Here is a 26,372-nt window from a genome sequence, read left to right as displayed (position 1 = left end):
GTGAATTTCAGTTAACTCTAATTGAAACGCTCCTCATAAGTCATTTTCTCCATGTTTGTCCTCAGAAAATACTTAGTAGCACTGGTGTGTACTCAGTAGCACACTCAGTAGCATTAATTTTGAGTTTCAGTATGAATTTCAGAGATAACATCCACTGTTAATGAAGTGATGTCTTTTCTCCGTGACTCTTCTGGGAAACAGCAAATACCTTTTCTGGTATTCTGCCTAGAATACATCACAGTAGCATTAATTTGAGTAACATTTAATCTGTTGATCACGTTGCTCAAAATGTTAGTTTTAGTAGAAATTGCAGGCTAAACTTTAGGTTAAGCCATGAGCCCAATTCTGTTTTGGCTGAAAGAGGTTAGACAATTAAGAAAGCCAGTTAATCTCATGTGAATTAAAGGGCAGAAGGAGTCAGTGGAGAGACAATCAGACCTGTGTCATTAGAGCTGGAGGAGCTTACTAAAGATAGAATAATCCAACATTATGAAAGATGGCTTTCAAATGCCTTATGTTTTACAAATCATTATGTAGGTTCATGCTTGCGTGACATCCAATTTGATGACCCACCTGTTGGTGGTATTACTGATATCAAACCACCTGACCAGCTTAAAGGAAGGGCCTCTATTGTGGGATCCCTAATCCATGACCAAGCAGGGTAATCTCCCCATGATTGGATTGTGTGCATTACTTCCTAACTGCATAGGAAATTTTACCCTGTCCCAGTTCATTTCCTGGGGGCAGCACTTGGACAGTATATGCTGCTTTTCATCATGTGTCCTAAATGTAACACACCTTCAATGTGTTCTGACAGGAGATTGAAAGTCTAGCTGATGCTGAGGAGAGATGTGAAGGTCTCATCAAAAGTAAAATTCAGCTGGAAGCTAGAATTAAAGAACTTAATGAAAGAGTGGAGGATGAAGAGGAGATGAATGCTGAATTGACAGCAAAGAAGAGGAAACTTGAGGATGAGTGCTCTGAGCTGAAGAAAGATATTGATGATCTTGAACTGACTCTGGCCAAAGTGGAAAAGGAGAAGCATGCAACAGAGAATAAGGTGACAGACGAACCAGGAAATTATTCATCCCCAGACAGTTTTCCCAGACAGGTTTCAGTTTTGTGGGATGTGCTCTCAATGGAAGTGGTATGTGCCCAAGGCACAAACAGATATTGCCACTTAATTGCCTGTAAAAGAAGAAATTTTGCAAAAATTATAACTTCCTTTTAGGAAAAATATTTTTTTCATGGCATTTCAAAAAAAGTTTACAGCTTGTTGGGGTGTTTGATGGAGAATTTCCATACACTGCTATTTTCAGGCATAAGGAACCAGTTTCTATCCTGCAGATGGAGAAATAGTAGCTTGTGAGTAGCTCAATAGAGGATATCTGTTTTGATCCTTTCTCCTCAATGAATGAGGAGAGCTGATATTGCAAATGCGAAATGTTTTCTTATAATTCTCTAGTATTTAAGAGGCCCCAATCTCAACTAGGATGGCTATACTTTCCTTCCATTGGCTTGACTACACAATGAGAATTCCTGAATTCTAAGGATCAGGTTGTCATTAGCTTATTTATCTTCCAGTAAGAGCACTGATCTCTTTACATATGTCTCAGCAATTAATGCGACAAATCACAACTGAAATCTTAGAATTCAAAAGGCCATGTCTGTGGTGACAGTGTTCAGTCCTGCTGTAGAAACAATACCAACAGAGATGTATTTACACGTTGAGGTTCCCTTTACTGACATCACTGAAAACACTACTGGATCCTAAGTTTGCAATTTCAGACATGTTGGGCATTTCTATGCTAATGTTTAGAAGAAATCTAGGTGGTGCTGGGTAGTAAAATAAGGACCACATAGCTAAAGCACCCAGCAGAGCGGAATTCCTTTATAGATACTGTCAGTCTTTCCAATCTGAATGAGAAAAGTGGGAAGCAAACATCAGGCAGCCTCATGCAGAGAGACTGATGTGTTTGAGATAGAGTTGTTGGTAGTGCGGTGGTTCATGAAGAGCAGGGAATAATTTTCCAAAAAAAATCCAGCAGAGCTGGTATGTCAACAGACGTGTTAAGAGCTCTAGACCTCAATTCGTGATAATCTCTTAAAAGGCAGAAGATTCTTTGTATATTGCCAAATTAAGCTTTTATGGAAAATTTAACATACGTTTGGCTGTGATTTGCATTTGATAGTATCTTCTAAGCAACCTCACTTACTGAGAAGTTACAACTGTGTGCCTAGCAAATATATCACATGTAGAAAATGCATTTTTTGGACAAGGCCTTCAGTAAATCCAAGCAGAGTACAACTTGCAGGTACAAGTGAATATCTAGCACACATTCCACTATAAAAACTGTCAGAGTAGGGCTGGGATTCAAGACCAACTAAAGCAAGGATTTTTACCACTTCAAGATCAGAGTGGTATGACAGGCATGATACTGGTTACTGCTCTCATCATAAAAAACGTAGACCTTCCGTGGAGATCACTTTGAGTCCATCCATGCAGGATTTTGCAGAAGTGCTTTCACTGTGTTTTCAATCTGTCCATTCTCATTATACCCCCTCAATAATATGGATGCTTGCTGCCTTATAGGTTAAGAATCTGACTGAAGAGATGGCAGCTCTGGATGAAAATCTTTCTAAACTCACCAAGGAGAAAAAGGCCCTCCAGGAGGCGCACCAGCAGACACTGGATGACCTGCAGGCTGAGGAGGACAAAGTCAGTACACTCAACAAAACCAAGACCAAACTGGAGCAGCAAGTAAATGATGTAAGACAAAAATAAAATAAAATAAAATAAAATAAAATAAAATAAAATAAAATAAAATAAAATAAAATAAAATAAAATAAAATTAAATTAAATTAAATTAAATTAAATTAAATTAAATTAAATTAAATTAAAAAAAAAAAAAGAGTTGTGTAGGGGGATACTCTGACAGATCACAAGTGCAGAAATCTTTAGTTGGAAGTGGAAACAACATTTAGAACAGCCATGCCAGCTCTTAACAGTTTTACCTAATAACTTACAGGCAGTTGGTAGGGTGTTGTGGAATCCAGTAAATTTTCTGTTTTTTCTTGGCTGTTTAATCTGTGTTCGTCATTGGATATTTCATCATTGTAGACTTTTTGTACTGCACATTTTAACCAGTTAGCAGTTTGAGGGTTGTTGCAGACCTATGTACTTTATGTGTATAATCCAGAAAGCTATGGATTCTGGGAAATTGTCAATATTTTGCAGTTTATATGGCAGGAATTACAGTCACTGGTAATCTTCCATTTCTTTATTTTTGAATAGCTTTCATTTCACCTTTGCACACCCAAGTTGTGACCAGCTTAACATCAGAAACTAAACCTTGATCCTGTAGTGAGAGTGGGAGAAGATGAGAACATATATAGGATCTGGTTGTTTCCTCTAGTTTTGATTTGAAACTCTAGTTGAGATTTTTACATTAAGAATATTTACTACTGAAGTATATTTTATTTGTTTCAAAGTATGTTTTATGTTTTATGTGTTCTAGCTTGAAGGGTCTCTGGAACAAGAGAGGAAACAGCGAATGGACCTTGAGAGAGCAAAGAGAAAACTGGATGGGGATCTGAAAATGTCTCAAGATTCCATCATGGATTTGGAAAATGATAAGCAACAGATGGATGAAATACTAAAAAAGTATTGCACAGACTTTTTATTCTCTGAATTCCAACATTCATATTTTGGATATGAAACTGTATTAAATTCACATTCTTGTTCTTCAACAGAAAAGATTTTGAAATTGGCCATCTACAAAGTAAAATTGAGGATGAGCAGGCTCAAAGTTCTCAGCTGCAGAAGAAAATCAAGGAGCTTCAGGTAAAGTCTAAAGATTATTGATATTTTTAGTATCCGGGTACAGGTTTCTTGGGATTATCTGATATTTTCTTAGAATGTTGTAGAGAAATATAAAAAACACATAAAAAAACAATGAACAGTGACTCTTGGTGCTGTCTGACAGCACTTTTTACAGAGGCTCTGGTCTATAATCATGTGCATGTAAGAATTTCTTAAGCAAAGCTTATGGCAGTCTCCAGAAATGGCTAAGATGCTAAGTTAAAACTATAGTAAAGCTACTGCTTCACAGTAGTGAAGCTATTTTCTAAGAAAATTAAAGGAAGTTACATAATCGGCATAGAGAATAACATCTAAATGTAGAGTCAAGGAAAACAGTTCCTTTCAGTGATATCACCTCATGGTTACTTGTCCCAAGGTTCATTATGTTGTGTTTGCTGATGGAGATGGCTTGACCTGCAAATTTCTAAACAACTCACATCATTTTACATTTTTCAGAGGCTCATCCATTATGCCTTTAGAAAAGTTTTATGCCTGTTGTTACAAAATAAATCCATTCTGACCTACAATATTTATGGAAGTATCAGATTTTCACAGAATCAAACAGATTGGAAGGGACTTCTGCAGGTCATCTAGTCCAGCTTCCCCTAGAGCATGTTCCCTACAGCAGGTTTCACAGAAATGTGTCTGGACAGGCTTGAATATTTTCAGAGGAGACTCCGCCACATCTCTGGGCAGCCTATTCCAGTGCTCTGTAATCCTCACTGCAAAGAAGTTTTTCCTCATGTTCAAATGGAAATTCCTGTTTTCTAGTTTGTTTCGACTCCCTTTATTCTGTTACTGGGCACCACTGAAAAGAGCTTGGCACATCTGCTTGGCTCCTGCTGTTTAGATAGTTATAAGCACAGATAAGATCCTCTCCTCTAGGTTGAAGAGCCCCAGCCTTTCCTCATAAGGGAAATGCTTCAGTCTCTGACCATCTTTGTAGCTCTCCACTGGACTCTCTCCAGTACTTCTCTGTCTGCCTTGAACTGAGAAGCCCAGAACTGGACACAGTACTCCAGATGTGGCTTCAAAGGGGCAGGGCAGAGGATAGAAGCTCCTTCACCCTGCTAGCCACACTCTTTGTAATGCACCCCAGGGTCCCATTGGCCTTCTTGTCCAGGAGGGCACACTGCTGGCTCATGGCTAACCTCTTGTCTACCAGAACACTCAGGTCCTTCTTCACAGATCTCCTTTCCAGCAGGCCAGCCCCTGATCTGTGCTGATGCATGTGGTTATTCCTCCTCAGGTGCAAGACTCTAGACTTGCTCTTGTTGGTCCTCAACAAGTTCCTCTGCACACAACTCTCAGCCTGTCCAGGCCTCGTTGAATGGCAGCACAGTCTTCTGGTGTGTCAGATCCACCTTCCAGCTTTGTATCATCAGCAAATCTGCTGAGGGTGTACTCCATCCCTTATCCCAGGTCACTGATGAAGATATTAGACAAGAGCAGATCCAGTACTGACTCATGGGGATCACTGCTAGCTAAAGACCTCCGAGTAGACTATGAGTCACTTATCACAACTCTCTCAGCACTGCCAGTCAGCTGTTTCTCAGTCCAACTCACTGTCCACTCACCTGTCCCAAAGTGCCTAAGTTTAAGTTCAATTTTGTTCAAGAACTTAGTATTGAATGTCCTAGGACAATTCAGTGAAATTTCTTGCAGTGCTTTACTTTCCTTGTTGATATAATGAAAGTGAATGATTGTTCTTTATTCCTTAAAGCTTATTTCAGGTATTTCTATTCAGAAGCTCTCATTTAACCAATTAACTTTCTTAGGCTCGTACAGAAGAATTGGAGGAGGAAATTGAGGCTGAGCGTGCAATCCGTGCAAAGACTGAAAAGCAGCGGGCTGACCTCTCCAGGGAGCTGGAGGAGATCAGTGAGCGCCTGGAGGAAGCAGGAGGGGCTACAGCAGCTCAGATCGATATGAACAAGAAGCGTGAGGCAGAATTTCAGAAGATGCGCCGTGACCTTGAAGAGGCCACGCTGCAGCACGAAGCCACGGCTGCTGCCCTGCGGAAGAAGCATGCGGACAGCACAGCGGAGCTTGGGGAGCAGATCGACAACCTGCAGCGAGTCAAGCAGAAGTTGGAGAAGGAGAAGAGTGAGCTGAAGATGGAAATTGATGACTTGGCCAGCAACATGGAGTCTGTCTCCAAAGCTAAGGTTGGATTAAATATTTATCACTGCTGCAGTTTTTTTTTGAACAGTTAAATGAGCTGATAGATGTGCTTTCTATGTCTTAACAGAGCAATCTGGAAAAGACATGCAGAGCTCTCGAAGACCAGTACAGTGAAATCAGAATTAAAGATGATGAGCATATGCGACTAATTAATGATATGAACACACAGAAAACACGTCTACAGACTGAGAATGGTGTGTCCTTATATTAAATATATTTGTCCAGTGCCAAGTATTAAATATTCTGCCTATATATTTTCTAATGCAGTCATCACTGGGTGATCTGAACAAACTTCAGAATGTAGAATTTCTTCCTGCGGGTAGTCAAGGAAACTCTACACAAGGGGACACAACAAGCCAAAAGAAGTATTCTCAATCAAAACGAATGTGTGGGTCTGTGGTCAGTTAACTCCATTTCCTTCAATGCTAGCATAGTGTTATCTCTGACAGCTCTTTTCTACCTGGTGAGAATGAAATTATCAAATCATAGAATCCTTAGAGTTGGATGGAACCTTTAAAGGTCACCTAGTCCAACTCCCCAGCAATGAACAGAGACATCCACAGCTCAGTCAGGTTGCTCAGAGCCTGGCCTTGGATTTTACTTTAAATCTTGTAGTCTCTTTGTGTATGGCTAGCCTTTCTCATGTTTCAAATATGTCCCATGTTTCTGTCTAAAAAAAGTGGTTCCTTGTTAGGTGAACTAACTCGGCAACTAGAGGAGAAGGAGTCCTTGATTTCTCAGCTGACTAGAGGCAAACAGGCTATCACACAGGAGACAGAAGAGCTGAAGAGGCAACTAGAGGAAGAAAATAAGGTGATTTGTTTTAATTTGGTCCTGAAAATTGTAAAATAAATCAATGTGATAAAAGAATAAATGAGAGCTCCTCTGAGAAAAAGACATTAACAGTGAAACTTCAGAACTTAGCCTTGGAGTATAATGCAAGAAGAGACATTAGAAATTAAGACAATTTAAGCTCTTCATACCATGCTTTCTGAAGTTCAAATACAGGAGAGAAGTGAATAAGAGTATCTATATAAATATATATATATATAAATATATATATATTACTGCTATAGGAAATCCTTGATTCAAAGAGTACAGCAACAGCAAAAAAAATAAGAAAAAGGAGTGAACTCTCCAGGATTAGAAATGACAGCACAGATTAAAGTCTTTTCCACCTTTGAACAAATACTAGATTCTACCTAAAAAGCTTACAGGGAAACTTTTGGAGAGATTATTCCTACCTTTTCCACTGCAGTATTAGCTGCATCTTGTCCGGAAGCACTTGGTGCTCATCTGTTTAAGGGGCAGTGTCCCAGACAAACTGAACAAAATGGCCTTATGTTGATTGACATTATCAAGTCTGAAACACAGAGTCCCAAATACTGTTGACTTCTTTCCTTCAGTGACCCTAGCAATGTGGTCAGTGAGATGTGGAATTTATCAAAATGCAATAAAAAGGTCCACTCACAAATTGTTAATGTTCTGACAATTTGTACAATTATAATTATACAGGCCAAGAACGCCCTGGCCCACGCCTTGCAGTCTGCCCGCCATGACTGTGACTTGCTCCGGGAACAATATGAAGAGGAGCAGGAAGCCAAGGGTGAGCTGCAGCGTGCCCTGTCCAAGGCCAACAGCGAAGTGGCCCAGTGGAGAACCAAATATGAGACAGATGCTATTCAGTGTATGGAGGAACTGGAGGATGCCAAGTATGTGGAGGGATGGTCTTGAGCAAACAAAAAGATAAGTAAAAATATGAGAAGGAATTGGAGGAAACCAGAACATGGTTATAGTGGGAATTTTCACAGCTTTGTGCTCTGTAATTTGTTGAGAGTGAAAATGTGAGGGAGACAAAAAAGAGTTAAATGAGATGGAGTGGATGTTTGAGAGAGTCTCTATAGAATGCAGAATTCCAGTGTATTAGCTATGGAGTTTAACGCAATTGTTGAAAAATCATATTCTTCACACTGCCAATACAGAAATAGTTTCTGCTTCTTCCCCACCTTGGTGTAGTCTACCCCTTCCATGCTCTTTTTTTCTCCACCAATTCCATCACACATACCACCTTTCTCCCAGATTTCTGGAGAGTCGTCTTTCCATGTTACCTGCATGTTCATATCTCTTTCTGTGTGTTCTCCAAGTCTATGCACCACTCTAGCATTCTTTGTGATCCCAGGCTTCTACTCATGCTCTCTGTCCATAATATCACAGCTGTCTATGCTGGCTCTCTCCTGTGTCAAACTCCCCTCCTGTCCATTTTCTCAGGATGCCGGAATTTTCCTTTTCTTAGCACTGCTTGTCTCATCCTGCAGAAAGAAGCTTGCTCAGCGCCTGCAGGATTCAGAAGAGCAGACTGAAGCTGTCAATTCAAAGTGTGCTTCGCTGGAGAAGACAAAGCAGAGGCTGCAGGGGGAAGTGGATGACCTCATGATTGCTGTGGAGAGGTCGAATGCAGCCTGTGCAGCATTTGATAAAAAGCAGAAGAACTTTGACAAGGTTCATTTGGAAAGGCTACTAGATATGAACATCATAAAAATTTGATAGGCCAGACCAAATTCTGAAAGTATGAGAGTTCTGTGCTCAACATAAGATAAATTACATTTTATCTAAAGCAAAACTGTGGTAAGAAGCATGTAACACAACAAACAGTAATGAAAATGTCACAGTGTGAGTAACCCCATGTAACCACATCAAACAATAAAATAGCTTCTGATAGTTTTAAATAGCACAGAGTTTTTGTGAGGGAGATTGGGAAGCTCTATATCAAGTGGAAGACCAAGAAGAATGAGAAAGTTTTCATATGCCTACTAACAAGCCCTAACTTCTGGTAACTAAAGGGGGCTATAAGAAGGAAGGATACAGACTCTTTAGCAGGGTTTGTTGTGATAGGACAAGGGGAAGTGGTTTCAAACTAAAATGGGGGATTTAGGTTGTATATAAGAAAAAATATATACATGATAAGGATAGTGAAGCATTAGAACTGATTGCCCAGAGAGGTGGTGAATGCCCCTCCCTGAGGCATTCAAGATCAGGCTGGACCAGGCTCTCAGCACTTGATCAAGCTATGGATGTCCCTGTACATTGCAGGGGGACTGAACTAGATGACTTCAGAGATCCCTTCCAAGGCAAACGATTCTGTGATAATAATTTTATGACTTTTGGCTGATGCTTGTCTGCCAGCCTTGAGGGAAATTTAAGTAGTTACCACTGAAACAGCCACAGTATATATACCAGTGAATAGATTGCTACAGGCAGTGATCAACGCAAAGCAAAAGATTGCAAGACAAACCACGTCTCTTAGGTTCTTATACTATAAATGTGCAGGGACATGTGTGTTGTAAAATGGACCAGTCTTGTGCACTGATAGTTCCTGTCTCTCCAGGTCGTGGCTGAATGGCGGCAGAAGTATCAGGAGAGTCAGGCTGAGCTGGAAGCTGCCCAGAAAGAGTCTCGCACCCTTAGCACTGAGATCTTCCGGATGAAGAATGCCTATGAAGAAGTGCTTGACCAGTTTGAGACTGTCAGACGGGAGAACAAGAACCTTCAGCGTAAGTTCAGATCTCTGTCAGCTGGGATCCACAGTGAACCAAGAGATGCTTCTATGTTTCTGGTACACCAAAGCTCTGCCTCTTCACAAGCTTTTGTTTCTTATGGTTTTCCCGCAAAACTCAGGCTATGTGACTTTCTTTTCTGTTCAGATGATCACAAGGTCACCTATGACCACATGCCTACAGCTCATGACAGTATCCTGCTTCTTCATGGTTGCTAGTGCCATCATTGTATTTCCCCTCCTCTACACCATTATAATCCCATTCCTGGTTAGGGACCAAATTAATTGAATCTGCAGAAATGATGAAGAAAACAGATACTTGTTTTTTTCAGACCACTTCAATCACTGCCATTAGAAAAACTGGGAGGGCTGTTTTCTATTTCCTTATTGGAGCACTGAGCAGCTGTGGCACAATAGATTGGCATTTAATAAGTGAACCATCTGTGTAAAGGAAACAGAATTCGGTTCTTTTATGTGGAGCCTAATGTTCCCTGTGGAGTATTTTAGAATAAAATCAAACAGGACTGTCTCTGGAGATGTCATTTCATAATCCAGAAGTAACGAATTGCTCTCTACTTGGCTCCCCTCATTTTTAAACTTGCACACTGAATTAGAAATAACAGGTAATCAGAAATAAAGACTTCACATGACACAAGACCAGTTATTTCTTCTTGCTGTCACTTCCTAGTATATTATTATCTCTTCCATCATTCCCACTGCCAAACAGCAATTGCAGGTGCCAACAACATTATTTAAGATGAACTCACTGTGCATTTTCTGTGTTTCAGAGGAGATTTCTGATCTTACTGAACAGCTTGCTGAAGCTGGAAAAGCTAACCATGGACTGGAGAAAGCAAAGAAGCAAACTGAGCAAGAGAAGTATGACCTTCAAGCAGCATTAGAAGAAGCAGAGGCAAGTGTCTTAGTAAGAGGGCTTGTTTTCAGGCAGATTATGGATGGAGAAAATCTGGAAATTATCCTGATAATGCCATGAAGGTCCAGTATGAGATCACAAGCAGAACAAGTAACAGGGACAGCCTCTCTCCTGCTCCAGTGTGGCCCAGCTTGTGCTATCATATGCAAAAAATTCAGTGCCAGGGTAAATCTGAACTCATTTTGCACTACTAGTTTGATTTCACTCTTCTGAAAAGCTGCAGAAAGTTTATTTGTGTTTCAAAAATCTGACAATTTTTGTTACTTAGTCAAATTGCATTAGATTACTCAGAGCCTTGTTTAAATATTTTCTGTAATTTCCAAGGAATGAGATTTCACAGTAATTCTGGACAGTCTTTGCCCTTGCTGTATATTCTATACGGCAAGGAATCATAGAATCATTAAAGTTGGAGAAGACCTCTAAGATCATGTAGTCCATCTGCTCGTCCATGCTACGTGACTGCACCCAAGATGATCTGTTCCATAACCATCTTTCTTATGGAGAAACTTCTTTAAAATTACATGCAGTCAGGTTTTCCCTTCTGCTACCTTTTGACTGTTACCTTTTGTGATATCCACTTCCAAGAAGAGCCTCATTTCCTTTTCTTCCTAAATCCCCTTAGAAAGGAAAAGGAATAATAAGCATCTGACATCTATGATCTTGAGATCACACAAGGTGGGAGGGAAGTAGACACAGGAGTAATAGTGGCCATGCAAATCCATGTGCTCCCATTTTCATGTCAAAATGTCAGCAGTCTCATCCTGAATTAGTCACCATGGGCTCCTTCGAGAACCAAGAGGGGGAAATAGGCATCTTGGGAGGGACTATTCTTAAAAGGGATGCCAAAGCTATATGGGAATGCTTCATCCTCTGTATGTGCTTATTTTTGTCCACTGGTTGTAAAGACCCAGCCTCAAGCCATAACTCCTAAACATCTTGCTCTAGATGTTATTAGCATCACAGGAAATAGGCTATATGGGAGAATGCCCACACAGTTGCTGGAGCTTCTCAGTTTGGGTGAGACTAAGTACAGTGTCCCTAAGCAGAATTCAGCATGAAGATGCAAGTGAAGGCTAACTTCTACTGAGCATAACACTTGGCTTTCCTGTCAATTTAATATTTTCACAAGTTTTGTTATCTCTGTAGTGTGAACATAGCTGTGTGAACATAGCTCTCACTGTTTAGACCCTGTGGTACTGGAGGCATTTTTCTAAGCAGTCTTGTTACCAAATTGCTGTTTACTGTGCAGCTAGGGTACAATAACTCCTGTATATAAGAAGTCCGTTTTTTCAGAGCTAGGCCTTTTCTGAAGTTTTATAATAGGACACATCTGTGTTACTAACTGTGAAGTGTCAAAATTCTGCATAGGCAATTCTCAGCAATGAACATTTCAGTCTAATATTATTTCAACACTACCAGGGCTCTTTAGAGCATGAAGAGGGAAAAATCTTGCGTGTTCAGCTGGAGCTGAACCAAGTGAAGTCAGATGTGGACAGAAGGGGTGCAGAGAAAGATGAGGAAGTTCAACAGCTGAAGAAGAATCATCAGCGGGTATTAGAGTCTATGCAAACCACGTTGGATGCTGAGATTAGAAGCAGAAACGATGCTTTGAGGCTGAAAAAGAAGATGGAGGGAGATCTGAATGACATGGAAATACAGCTGAGCCGTGCCAACTGTCAGGTAGCAGAAATACAGAAGCACCTCAAAGGCGTGCAAGGGCAACTCAAGGTAGGAACCACAGGGGCGAATGTTCAACAAGGTCTTTAACATTCATTCCGCTTTCCTCTGTGTCTTACCATGCCTTCAACTTTAAAGGATTCCCAGCTCCATTTGGATGATGCGTTGAGAGAGAATGATAACCTGAAGGAGCAGCTTGCTGTGGTAGAGCGTAGGAATAATCTGATGATGACAGAACTTGAGCAGATGCGAGCTGCCCTCGAGCAGACAGAGCGAGCCCGGAAAATTTCTGAGCAGGAGCTGACAGATGCCTGTGAGCGAGCGCAGATTCTCCATTCTCAGGTATTTGTTTTATAATATGCATGTTAGACTGGTATGAAGTGGGATGGGAATGACCTGTCCTTGGACTGTCCCAACAGAACACAAGCCTCCTGAACACCAAGAAGAAACTGGAAGTGGACATTACACATTTACAGAATGAAGTTGAAGATAGCATTCAGGAAGCCAGAAATGCAGAGGAAAAGGCAAAGAAAGCAATCACAGATGTAAGTATTTTTGCTTGCTTCGCTCCATTTTATCCTATTGCAGTGATATTAACACCTTAGAAATGCAGCAGTGAGGTGGAACTTAGGAACAGAAAATAACAGTAACACACAAGCCTTCCCACCTGCGTCTTTTGCACAGTCTCTGTTCTACTGCTTGTCACGGAAGAACCTTTCAGTCAAGTTAATCTGCTCATGTTCTGCTAGCAGTCTATACTGAAAAATTGTCCTATCTCCTCTTCCCAATACTCACAATACTCACATTCACTTTTGCTTCCTGGATAGATGTAATTGACAGTAAAAGCCAGATGGTGGCAAAATTGAAACAGGCAAAGAGTATTTTGGACCAAGTCCTACCTAGATATTGCAGAAAAATAGGAATCGAGACTAAAATGATACATGCTTCTCTCTGTAAGAAATTTTAAAAAAAAAAAAAAAAGGGTTAATTTAAGTGTTTAATTTAAACAAGGAAACTGTTCACGACATCAAAAGAACCAATTCTTAGAACTATCTAGAAGAAGTGTAAGAAAATAAAACAGAAAATGCTTACTCTCTTGTATCACATTGTGGCACACCTGAAGCAATGTGTGTAGTTGTGGTTTCTGCACAGAAAGTTTTCTAGGTTCTCCTTTGACCTCTGTACTCTTCACAAAACAGTGGTGACACCTTTACACCCCATAGTCTGTAAAGCCCAACAGACACAAGCTCTTCATTGATGTTCAGGAGAACCTTGGAGTCATTCCACTGATAAAAGATGCTTAGGAGTCTGAATGTCAAGCAAACTTAGATACCAAACACTGATATATTCAAAACCAGCAGAGTTCTAATTGGTGATACTTTAAGATGCCACTAACTTCCACTTTCATTTAAAAACAAGCTTTGACTCTTTTGTCATTTGGCTGAGATTTTTATTCTTATTATCAAACCCTGCCCAATTTGCAAGACAGAGTAGCTTTTGTGATCTTCTTTATATGACAGACCCTTAGCACAATCATAGGCAGCTGACTGAGAATGTGAAGAATCATTCACCACTGTGAGCATTTCTTCCAAAGAGGGCACAGAACTGCCAGTAATGTGGAGATGTATTCATAACTCTGCACTTCAACCAGGCAGCCATGATGGCAGAAGAGCTGAAGAAGGAGCAGGACACCAGTGCTCACCTGGAGAGAATGAAGAGGAATCTGGAACAAACAGTGAAGGACCTGCAGCACCGTCTGGATGAAGCAGAGCAGCTGGCCCTTAAGGGTGGAAAGAAGCAACTCCAGAAACTAGAGGCCAGGGTATGGTGGAGACTGGGGTAGACTGAGGTCAATATCTTTAGCTGGACCAGGGCTGCTAGAATCTCTTGGGAAGGCTAGAACAAGGATCACCATCAGATTTGATGAGGGTTACACTTAGTGTTGTACAGCAAGTAAGGATCTTGGGAATAACCTGATAAAACCCAAATGAAATGGGCAAAATGGTGGGAGATGAACACCAGCCTAGTATCTAGAGGAAAACAGTTTTAAACATATTATGTGGGGATGAACTTGGAAATGGAAGCTACAGCTATGCAAAGAGCGATCTCAGTACATGATGGGTCTTAGAAACTCTGTTCTCAGTGTGCAGAAGAAGCAGAAAGCTAAATTAAAAAAAAAAAATATATATATATATTAAAAAAAGAGATGGGCTTTATTGGCATGGTTAGAAATCAAAATACACAGTTTATGATTAGACAAATGCTAGAAGTAAGGACGTGTGATGCAGATCGTGTGATCCTTACTCAGAAGTCAGTTTAAAACAAATAAAGTACTTTACAGACTGGGTAGTGAAATTCTGGAATCTGCTGCCATAGGGGGCTGCAGAGGCAGTTGGTGGAAGGCTCAAAGAGGGATTTAAAATCAGCAGGTTTATAAGCTCAGGGAAACAGGTACAGATATGCCACCTGAAACCTGTAATCTAATGTGTGGAAGTTGGGCAAGTGTGAGGAGGGTAGATAGCAGCCAATCTTCCATGCTGTCCCAAAATAGCAGCCACTCTAGATACTCAGAGGCAGAGCACTGGGCTAGATGAAGCATTTGCCTGGCCCACTGAATTGGTCTAAAACTATTTAACTTCCAAGATACAGCACAGCTGATGGGGAGTTAAGTGTTTTTTGGTTGTGAAACAAGGTATACACAGAAGAAGAAAGAAATTGGCATCCAGATTTGACTTACATACACTGCAGGACAGGAATAGAGCTGTGGGAGCCACCATCAAATGAGTAGTTCCAGGCTATTCATGAGATCAAGCTGGATTTGAAAATCACAAATGAAACAATTCTGTTTTCCTGAACAATGTGAACAAAACCCTCCCTCCCCTGTTTCAGTTTCCTCTTCTCTGACAGATTTAAGCCTAATTTTGGTTTAGGCAGCCCCAGGTATACAAAGCTAAATTCGCTGCATAAATAGCTGTGGAGTCACAAACTATATCATTACTAATGTAGTGTGGTGAGCAGGTGTTAGCTAGTCTAACCCCAATAAACAGCTGCAGGAAGCTGCTCTGCGCTGCCACTTTCTCTGCAGGCCTTAGTCCACAGAACTAGGTCCACAGTCCTGGGTCCTGCAGCAAGATCAGCAGCCATTCCTGGCAGCTTCCTGTCTTTATCATGGTATTCTGTTTCAGATTCATGAGTTAGAAAATGAGCTTGACATAGAGCAGAAGCGAGGAACAGAGTCACTGAAAGGTGCTCGCAAGTATGAACGAAGGCTGAAGGAGCTCACTTACCAGGTAATACAAATCCTCTGCGTTCTTCTTTATATTTCTTGTATTCAATGCTCATCACTTTGGTATTAATTTTCACTTGCTACAGTCTGAAGAGGATAAGAAAAATATTCTTCGGCTCCAGAACCTGGTGGACAAGCTGCAGTTGAAAGTGAAAGCATACAAGAAACAGGCTGAGGAAGCTGTGAGTACAGGACTCTCTTGGTTGTTTTGGGCCCTGTGGGGAGATTCCCAAAAAGTGTAGTATCCCACATTTCTTAAAATAATTGAATACTCAGTTTGATAGAGCACTGATGGCCATTGCCTTTGAATAGCGCTTATTTTTAAAGAGTTCTGACACACAGCAGAGCAGGCACAGTTATAGTTAACCTGGCATTTTCACACTTTTGGAGCCATACCACACAGTTTTCCCAGTGCTCAAGTTTTTGGTAGTACTAGATGGAAATGTACTGAGTGCTGGAAATGCATGGATGGAGCTGTGAGGTTAACTGTAGTAGGTGACATTGGAATGAAGTAGGTGCAGAGTGTTAATTGGAATGGGGCAGTGCCAGGTTGTGTGCATGCTACTGATGGCACCATGACTTTCAGGAGGAACAGGCAAGCACTAATCTCTCTCGATGCCGCAAGACCCAGCATGAGCTGGAAGAGGCTGAAGAACGAGCTGATATTGCTGAGTGTCAGGTTAACAAACTGCGAGCCAAGAGTCGTGACATCGGAAGACAGGTGAGTTGGAGTGCTGCAGAGAAGAACTCTTCCTGTGCATCAAAAGCCATAAAGATCCAGAGTTGGTATTTATTCAGAACTGGTGCTTTTTGAAAATCATGTCAGTGCCTCCCAAGATACGTACCAGTAATAAGCTACTGTAAGAACCAAGGCTCTCATCAGAGCTGGGAAATAATACTTTCTTACTGGTAGTATGGCATAACATGCAACATCCACAGACCTGAAACAGCCCCGCAAGTAATTCTTTTACACCAGTAACTTGTACATTAACTTGTATATTTCCTTCTTTTTTTTTTTTTTTTGCATTTAGAAATCAGAAGAATGAGGTCCCTGAGCAGCACTGTAGAAAACTCCCTGATACTCTACACTTCTGCTCACGCAACAGATATGTTCATTACCTGCTTCAAATCTCTTGGTGTGCATGTAACTTGTCTTTGATTGCTTCATTCTTAGTCAGCTCTAAGTAGAAGCTGTCAGAAATAAAAGTAAACCTACATGATGGTGAGGACTATCACTTTGTAAGGATGTTGACAGTGTTTGCGAATAGATGGAGCAGACAGGCAACAGTTACGTAGTATGGGTCACATCCCATACAGGGAAATGGATTCCTGGGGGAACGGGACACATCCATGGTTTCAGCTTTGATGCTCTAGGGAAATTAACAGTTAAACAAGAAAAAATAAAGCAAAAATCTCTCTGTAAAGCTGTAGCAGTGCAACTAGCAACTGCTCCATTCTCTTGTCTGCCTTACCAAGTCCTCCATACAGTCCCATGGGAAAGCATCTGCTCCATGCGCTGCCTGTGCATGGCTATTTGCTGCGTGTGTGCAGAGTGCAGCCTCCTTTTGGGTACAGGCCTGTGCCTTGTGGAAAAGGAGAGTGGCTGCACACAACATGGGAAAGCAGAGGCAGGAAACTGTCATGCACGTGAAGTATGGAGGACGGCTGTGAGCAGCCCAGGGCAGAAGCAGGGGCAGGCGGCCATCCAGTAGGACTTTCCTTCTCCTACCTTTGCGGAACTACATACATACATAGTGTCACTGCTCCTCCATCTTCATTTCACTCCCAGAGATGATGGGCTGCATCCTTAGGTGCAGCTCAGCACCTGCAGGGCATCCCTCCCTGCGCTCTGGGCAGGGTCTGGATGACCAGAGCTTGTTATGAGCCCTTGGCCAGCCCAAGGAGCCTGTGGCTGTTGCCACAGCCTTGGTTTCCATGCACCTGCTTTGGGCTTCTCTAGCACAGCAGGGCTGCGCTCTTACTGCACTTACACCACTCTGGCACCCCATGATCTGGTGCCCTCTGTGCTGGGTTAGGGCTGCACATCAAAAGAGAAGAGCCATGCTGAGTCTTCCTTGCCCAGCACACAGGTCTTAAATGAGCTGCTTGTCATTTTATTTATATTAACCCTAAAGGGATCATAGATTTGTTTCAGGGAAAAAAAAAAAAAAAAAGAAAAGAAAAGAAAAGAACAAAGATGTCCAGGAGATAATGTGCTGGTTAGAGCTTCCAATTTTTCTTTATAAAATGCCTCCATGTTCACTGTCAATGGGAGCTTGATTTTGTGGTGTTCAGCAGGGTGGTTCATCTGACTGCCACTCAGTGTCCTTGATCAGTGTTGTCTTTCATTTTTGTTGTCAGTCAGAAGTGCCACCACACCTGACAAGGTTCCTATCTCTCCTCATTTGAATTCAGTAATTAGCAGCCTGCTGTCCTTCTTTGTGTTCCTTCCTTCCATCCCATTCCTTTCTCCTTTTGCCAGTTCATCTGTGGCAATTGTTCTTGTACCATTGTGTTCAGTTTGGGACTCTGCCATCCTCTTGTGTTTTGTACTCTGTCATCACTGTTGGCTGTCATCCATCTGCCTCCTGACTGCTTATGGGTCTGCTTGCACACAGGCCTGTTGTGCCAGTCTCAGCTCTCTGGTGTTTTGTCTCCTAATGCCCCACCACATGAAGATCTGTGATTACTGTCTGTCAAGCTGATCAAAACCATCTCACTGTTCCTCTGCCCTGTGGCTACCTGCAGTCATTGGCTTTGGCATGGATGTTCTTCAGCACAGCATTTTCTGTTGTTAGAGATATACATCCTAACAATGGACAGTCTCATCTCAAATACAGCAGTCTATGACTTGAATCATTATTGAGTCCAGCCCCCTCTACAGTAGCAGTCCTGCCCACACTCTCACATGACATGATGCAGTTCCATTGTACAGCTGTGGACATCAGGGCCATGTCTATCTCAGCCAACAAGTTGCTGTGGCAAGCACAGTGATGGCAGACAAATCAGAAGATTAGCAGAGTTTGCTCTTTTCTTAAGAACAAACCTGTTCTCATACTCTCATTTGTATATAAAGAAAGAAAAATGTGAAGAGGAGAAACAGTATCTGTGCTGGAGTTTTGTTCTGCAGGAGTGGATTTAAATGCTGTTTTCTCTTTATTGTGATGAGAGCTACAGGTATATTTATAAAGCTGATAGAAAAGACTTGTCTGAAAATGTCTTTGCAATCTCAAAAGCTTCAAAATGTGCAATGTTGCCACAAGATCTCTGAAGTCTAGGGGATATGGTGTGAGTACGCAGAGCTTACCCCTCCTAGGCATGATGCCTGCTTCTCCTCTGAGGTTCTGAGGGAACTGATGGTAGTTGTTCATTCCAAAGGCCTCCAGGATTCTTTCAAGCCTGCAAGGGCTTTTGTGATATAAGAAGGTAAACTGTGAGAGTTTGCTTACATCTGTGACTGACATCAGCCTTACGCAGCTCTAAAATTATTTTGCAGAGAACTGGGATTTTCCAGGCATGAAACAGTACTCCCATGTGCCATCATTGCTCCCTACACAAATTGTCAGACAAACCAAAAGGAGACTGAGTGTTTGGCCTTTTCACCTCATGTTTGGTCTAATTTACCTCATGTTTGTTCTAATTCTATGAAATAACCCTGTTATATTCTCTGCCTGGAATAGAACAGCTCCTGCATCAGTGCATGCTGAGTATTAACTGGCTAGAGTGCAGCTCTGCAGAAAAAACTTTGGGATCCTCATGGAAAACAAGCTGGATATGTGTTAGCAGTGCACTTCTGCCCTGATAAAGCTAACCAGACTGCATTGCACTGAAGTAGTAAGTACTCAATAAGCATGCAGGTGGAGGAGGGATGTGATTATTCCTCTGAACTTGACACTGATGAGGCTGCATATGCAACACTATGTTCAGTTTTGTGTCCTCCCATTATGGGAGATGTTGGCATACTGGAAAGAATCCAGCAAAAGTGCTCAGTATTATCAGTCAGCTGGAACAGATGCCACATCAGGAGATGAAAAGGGAATTAAATTTGTTTGGCCTGAACAAGAGGAGGCTTAGGGACTATCTGACTCAAAACTAATACTGCTTTGAAGCAGAGTTCATTTGAAGCAAATTAGATACATCCAATCTTTTCCTGCAAATGCACAATGAAAGGCCAAGTGTTAATGGTCTCATGTTGCACACCAAAGTTGTTTTTTGATAAAAGGAACACATTATTTACCATAAGAGTGGTGCTACCCAGAGGGGTAATGGAATCTCTGTCCTTAGGGATTTCAAGGATTTGCATGGGCAAGGCCCTGAGTTTTGAAATTAGCTCTGCTTGGAGTCAGAAACTGTGTTGAAGACCTCCCGTATCTCTTCTAAAATATATCTTTCACTGATTCAGTGAACAATAGCTTTCTGCTGTTTGAAGACTGATCAATTCAGTGAAAAGACAGGGAAATACAGGAGAGTCAGAACAATGCATCTGGCAGGAAAGGTCATGGTTGGGAAAGAATAGCAGGGATCATCATATCATATCATATCATAGTCTCGTGCGGGTTGGAAGGGACCTTAGAGATCATCGAGTCCAACCCCCAGGATTCGAGCCTCTGTGTAGCAGAGCGGCACTTCTACCACTTGCGCCACAGGGGGGATTCGAACCCCAGGCCCCAGTGTTGCAAGGCGGCATTCCTACCACTGTGCCATCGGGGCACCGTCTGAGTGAGCTATGAAATCACCACCTGCAGCCTGTAAGTGCCGAAGTCTATGACTCTGGGTACAAGGGTTGCCCTTTTTTCCTCATGAAATTCTTACAGCATAGATTTGTAATGTCCATCTTTGAAGATATTCAGAAGCCATATGGACGTGATCCTGGTCAAGCAGCCCTGCTTTTGGAGTAATGACCTCCAGAATCCCTTCCAGTCTGGACCATTCTGCAATTCAGTAATGTCTTGATTTTAACATCTGGCCCAGCTCCAGCCAAGGTTCACTCACATACACAGTAGGCTGTTTCCTTTCCCATATTAGCATCTCTGACCCCTTACTTATCACCTAAAATCTTAAAGAACTTTTAAAATCTAAGATTAAAACTTGTAATTAAAAAATAAATCTAACTAAACATTTTAATCTGTTGTGAGCAAGTTTCCTGGATGTGGTCTATGTATCTAGTTTGACAGTATGCCACAAAGCAGAAATTTACCCACTAGCCAGAGAAGCTCTTAAGAAGCACTTAATTTTCAGAAACTCTTCTTTCTTCTCTCCCATACACAGGAGACTGTCTGAGCAAATCTTCTAAATATTCCTTTTTTTCCCACCTATTTCCAAAGTCCCCAAACTTGCTAGGTATGGGAAACAGAGGCCATGGGTGTTAGAATCATAGAATATTATGAGCTGGAAGGGACCTTGAAGTTCCAGCTTTCCTCTGGACCAGGTTTCCCAAAGCCCCATCTAGCCTGCCTTTGAACATCTCCTGAGATGGGGCATCCACAGAATCTCTGGGCGGCCTGTGGCAGTACCTCATTACACTCTTGGTGAAGTATTTCTTCCATATATCTACATCTCCCCTCCTTTTTTTTTTTTTTTTTTTTTTTTTTTTTTAAGGCCATTTCTTGTCCTATCACTACAATTCCTGAGTGGTTTTAGTTTAAATCCATTTCTCTTCTCCCATCACAACACTCCCTGATACAGAACCCATCTCCATCTTTCTTGTAGGCTCCTTTTAAAAGCTGGAAGGCCACTATAAGGTTTCCCCCAGGCCTTTTCTTCTCCTGGCTGAACAACCCCAAGTCTCTCAGTCTGTCTCCATAGGAGAGGTGATCTACCCCTCTGAGCATTCTTATGGCCTCCACTGGACCCACACCAACAGGTCAATGTTCTTATGCTGAGAGCCCCACAGCTGACAGCAGTATTGCAGATGGGATCTCATGAGAGTGGAGCAGATGAGGAGAATCTCCTCCCTTGACCTGCTGGCCACTCTTCTTTTGATGCAGCACAAGGTATGGTTGGCTTTCTGGGCTTCAAGTGCACATTGCTGGCTCATGCTGACTTTTTCATCCACCAATACCACCAATTCCTTCCCTTCAGGGCTGATCTCTATCCACTTGTAGATAAGTCTTTATCTGTGTTTGGGATTGCCCTGACTGATTATCCAGAGCCTTGAATGTGGCCTTATTCTTTGATACTAGTGTGAATGGCTCCTTCAGATAGTCCCTGTGGCGATCTTCACAGTATTTTGGGCAGCTCCAGGTTTAAGTATAGCTTGTTGGGTGCAAGGAACAGTGACCCTAGCTTTTTCCTGCTCACCCACTGCAGTTTGCAGAGTAGTCTGGAAATATAAGAGAAAGGGCTGAAGAAAGCAATCTATGAAGGTTAAGAAAGATTAGTGAGTTGAAAGAGTTGCTAGGTGGATCTGTGCTGGAAAACAGAGCAAAGAAAGTGTTGGTCACAGTAAGCAGTGCAGTACTGGGTCTTTGTAAGAAGGTTTACTGAGGAGGGCAAGCAGTGGACTTGCAGTGCCAATCTGCAAACACAGTTTACTGCTAATCTGTTGTTTGTAAATGTGTCAGCAACAGCATATTTTAAAGATTAAAGCCATCAGAGAAAACTAATGCTGAGTTTTCAGGAGTTTATGGGATTGAATTTTCATGTCTACTCAGGATGAACACAGTTTTTCTGCCTAATTCTTAGAGACTTTCCTATATGAGTCATTGTTCATGAGAGAATAGAAGCTTTATACACAGATGGTTGCAGAACAGAGTCACCATTGAGAGGAAAACACTAAGACATCTATGTCCTGCAGATACAGGCGCACACATATTCAGAGATAACAACTTTATCCACAGAAAACAGTCAGTCCTGCTCAGTATGTTCAGGCAGAATCTCTGCTCTTTCAAGACATAAGAAATCCCTGATGAGTTTCAAGTCATGAGCAATACATGGTGAAAAGGGAAGTTTAGTGTCAGTGAAATATCAGCATCCAGGCTTGCACATCCAGGAGGATTTGGGCTGAAGGACTGTCTGGCTGGGTTGCTCTTTTTGGCTGGCTGGAAGCCTGGCTCTCCTTGGGATCAAAGGAAAAGCTCAGATGCTCTGGGACTCACCAGGCTCTGTAGATGATCTAGCAAGTCCAGATCACAATGCAAAAAACTGTATTAAACCAGACAGAAGGATATTTGAAGGAAGGTTTATCTGCTTTCATCAGAGGCTTCTTGGGATGTTTTTCTGCTTTTCCCAATGCTCCTTCATGTGATCTTGGACACGTTACTTAAGATGTAATAAGTGAATCACGGATGTGCATGTGTACCTCCACATGCGGGTAGCTTTTAGTTCAGCACTTCAGGTTATAGCACTACAGCTATAACAGTAGGAAGGTTAGTGTGGGTGGGTTGTGTTTGTGATAGCGGGCCAACACTGCCATAGATGAAACAGGCAAGGGACAGATTCTAAAACTGGAAAACCTGACTACAGAATTGTATAAATACCAAAAGTTTTCATGGGCTCTGACAATTAATACCTAGAATAATGAAAATGAGCTATAATAAACAGAAGTTACCATTTCTCAATGGGGAAGACATGAACTACAATTTTCAGGAAACTGAGAAGATGTTCTGCAGAAATAGCTTTCAGCACAGGTCCCTTTTCCTACTCTTCTCTTATTAGACATTACTGGAAATGGGATAATAAATCAGACAGACCCATGGTCTAACCCAGAACTATATGCCCTGTGTTCTTGTATCAGTGATAGAAACTGAAATCCAAATGGCCATAGTTTGACTGCTACTGATCCTTAAGCAACATGATTCACATGTAATGCATTTTTTTCTATCAAGGGCTTTTCTCTTTTACATGGAATAGTTAAACTTTCAATAAAGAATTGCTTAAAATTCTCATTATAGAGTTCATAGAAGAGAGGAGAAGGTTATAGTATCTGCTTTAATGAATATAAGTGCTCAGCAGTCATTGAAGAGGTCTAGAGTCAGATCCCTGTAAGTATTCTCACTACTATGAAATGCCCCAGCCTATACCTAAAGCATATGCTTCTTGCACCAAAGGAATAGCAGCAAGACAGACTGGTAGAAGATCTCTGCTGGAAATCTGTAACCAGCTGATGAGAGCACATTTTTGCAACTTAGAAACTCCAGAGTCTTAGGTAGAGAGCAGAATGCTGAACTTCTGGAGAAAAGGCACGGCATCAAGATTTCAAGCAAGGGGTTTCATGACAACAGGACGTTGTTCACACCTAAGTTGGAGAGTCATTTATGAGACACATTCATATGACTACACATGTCCCTGCCATGTAACAGGGTGGGACCTGCCCCGCCTCTCCACAGGGAATATGTTGACTGTAAGGAAGCTGATGTTATCAGAACAGTTTGTTGTTCTCAGCTTGTTTTCAAGACAGGAGGTGAATGGAAGCAGTCAGCTCTCCAGGTGAATTATCCTGGCAGGCAAATCCAGTTTAGTCTTAGGTGATTCATCACAAACTTTGTTCATTGCATATCACTATCCCTTTACAGACAGAAGGTGTTTATATCTGACTCTAAAGTAGTAGGCACAGCTCTGGGTGCTGTTAAGATACAGATGACTAAACCCGCCCTGGAATATCACTATGTTCTGCAGCAGCCATGGTAAAGCGATGCTGTGAACTCTGATCTTATTTGTGGAATTAACTATGTACACAGGGAGTCCCAAGATCAGCAAAGCCATCTGAAACAGGGCTAAATGCAGAATCAAAGGTAAAGCTGTTCTGTATCATTATTATTGCTATTATTTTTAACTGTGTTCAAAACCTGTATTTGGTCACATGAATATGAGTCATGAATCTGACTCCTCTCCCTGGAATGTTTGAATTCCTGGACACCCAGTTTCCAAGTGTGATGCTCCAGAGTATCTGGCATAGGAGGGCCCTGTGCTGCAGTTTGGTGGATGATGGGAGATTTTCCAGGGAAGCACTGCTATACATTATCCTGCTGTTTCACTCCACCCCTTGTATTCACTAAGTTGCTTTTGGAAGCACTGCTGACTAGACTAAATTTTGTTCTGTGCTCATGTATCTGTTCTTATGTCTTGTTTGTTCAAAGCACTCACACCTTACTCATAAAAAGCTATAGCATTTAAACATGTTTAAAACTGTGTCTTTTCCGTACAAGCTCAGAATATGTCCTCTCCAACAACAGAATTTCTGCTAGACAATTAGATTACAAAAGTCGTTTAAATTCCCAGTGCTAGAAAGAAATAAAGGCATTTTGCAAGTTCAGGAGGAGGACCAGACATATCTAAAGAGAAAATGGCTGTGTCATTATCCGCAAATTGAAATGATTGCTTGTGGGACCTGTTCAGGAGACATGCACCTCCAGTGATTGAAAAGGATCCAGAGCACTTCTGTTTACAGGTTGGATCTTTGTACACAGCCAAGTGAAGCTGCATTGATAGATTCAGAAAGAAAAAAAAAAGTGTAAACTTAGTGTTTACATTGGGTCTTGTCTGCTACTAGCTGTAAAGCCTTGAAAAGCTGAACTTTGTAATTATTTCAGGAAATGGACAAATCCAGGACTAAAAACCTACTGAAGGCTTTCTCACTGATAAAGTTTAGCAACAGGACATATGCCCCTAGAAAAAGAGAAAGGAGAACAATCTGGAAAAGCATAAAAATAGCAGAGGAAAAAGTATCAGAAACTAACAAAAGAAAGGATGGCATTGTTAGAGAATTCTGCTGATAGCTATACATGGATATATGCCATGATACTAACTAAATTGCCTTTTGCCAGACAAGGCACAGCTGGTGTGCTAAGAACACATAATGGATCACAGTTCAGTAGTTATGAGAGAAAATGCTTTTTCAAAGATGATTTTAAGCAATTTACCACAAATTCAGACAATCCAAAATAGAATCGTGGATGGTAGTCCCAAAGGGGCTGAAAGAATAAGAGCTCTGCTCGGATGGCTGCTTATCCCTGCTAATTGAAGGGCACCTCTGGTGAAGGTCACCGTATGGAATGCTACATGATCGCTCACTTCATAGATAAAGGTACCACCATTTCTTAAAACTCCGAGGAAAAGAGAGAAGGAAAAATACCATAATAAACTGTCACATAAATTAAGTCCTCAGACCAGGAGACACGCATGTGATGATCCGTGATGGGCACAGAAGGAGGCAGTCTGTTCTGAATGTGCTTCTCGTTCCTATGCACTGATTGCAGAGTGTGAACCAACTGAAAGAATGAATACGAGGGTAATGCTCCTTGCGTAAGGATGGAAGAGAAAGGAATCTGAAACATAGAAATAGGGCAGACCATACAGGATACAGTGGCCAGATAGGGCCACTGTATAGTGTCACTGTATAGTGTCACTGTAGCAAGCCAAAGAGGCTTGTGGTTTGTTATATTGATCCCAGACTCTGCAAGTTGGAATGGAGTCAAGATGCTGACTGAGCAGGGTGTGCCTTTATTTATTCAAAGATGAGCAAGAGACCCGTAACACTGACCTGTATGTCACACACACTCGTGTCACTCACACATGTATGTCACTCACCAGTATGTTACGCTGACCTGTCTGTCACTCACTCCTTTACGCCACACCGGTGTATCACACATCAGTATGTCACACAGCCTCGGATGCGTCTGGCGGTCTGGCAGAACGGATGTCCCATACAGATGCCCCTCACAAGCACACGGCTGACATCACCACACGCGTGTATCACACACATCTCAGACATGCTGTGTATCACACACATCTCATACAGGCGGTGTAACACACACATCTCATACAGACGGTGTATCACACATATCTCATACAGGCGGTGTATCACACACATCTCATACAGGCGGTTCCTCACGGAGCGGGTCGCGGCTCCCCTCCGAAGCGCGCACTCTCCGTCCCC

General features: G+C 41.8%; 1 protein-coding gene across 1 annotated transcript in view; it reads left to right on the top strand.

The window, feature by feature from the left end:
- LOC107322050 (myosin heavy chain, skeletal muscle, adult-like) overlaps nt 1-16,716 on the top strand; it is a 37,546-nt gene extending 20,830 nt beyond the window's left edge. Inside the window, exons 23-41 of the mRNA XM_032448301.2 lie at nt 818-1,060; nt 2,594-2,770; nt 3,519-3,664; nt 3,754-3,844; nt 5,641-6,030; nt 6,114-6,240; nt 6,741-6,859; nt 7,562-7,758; nt 8,362-8,545; nt 9,432-9,597; nt 10,388-10,512; nt 11,953-12,261; nt 12,349-12,552; nt 12,630-12,755; nt 13,862-14,032; nt 15,396-15,500; nt 15,583-15,678; nt 16,083-16,217; nt 16,528-16,716. Coding sequence (XP_032304192.2) covers nt 818-1,060; nt 2,594-2,770; nt 3,519-3,664; nt 3,754-3,844; nt 5,641-6,030; nt 6,114-6,240; nt 6,741-6,859; nt 7,562-7,758; nt 8,362-8,545; nt 9,432-9,597; nt 10,388-10,512; nt 11,953-12,261; nt 12,349-12,552; nt 12,630-12,755; nt 13,862-14,032; nt 15,396-15,500; nt 15,583-15,678; nt 16,083-16,217; nt 16,528-16,542 — 3,126 coding nt within the window. The 3' untranslated portion in view covers nt 16,543-16,716. The remainder of the gene's footprint in view (nt 1-817; nt 1,061-2,593; nt 2,771-3,518; nt 3,665-3,753; nt 3,845-5,640; nt 6,031-6,113; nt 6,241-6,740; nt 6,860-7,561; nt 7,759-8,361; nt 8,546-9,431; nt 9,598-10,387; nt 10,513-11,952; nt 12,262-12,348; nt 12,553-12,629; nt 12,756-13,861; nt 14,033-15,395; nt 15,501-15,582; nt 15,679-16,082; nt 16,218-16,527) is intronic.
- The last annotated feature ends 9,656 nt before the right edge of the window (nt 16,717-26,372 follow it).

This window comes from Coturnix japonica, chromosome 23 (assembly GCF_054131305.1).
Source record: "Coturnix japonica strain WE chromosome 23, WE-NBRP24, whole genome shotgun sequence".
Classification (NCBI taxonomy): Eukaryota; Metazoa; Chordata; class Aves; order Galliformes; family Phasianidae; genus Coturnix; species Coturnix japonica.
This window is presented reverse-complemented; position numbering and strand designations above follow the sequence as displayed.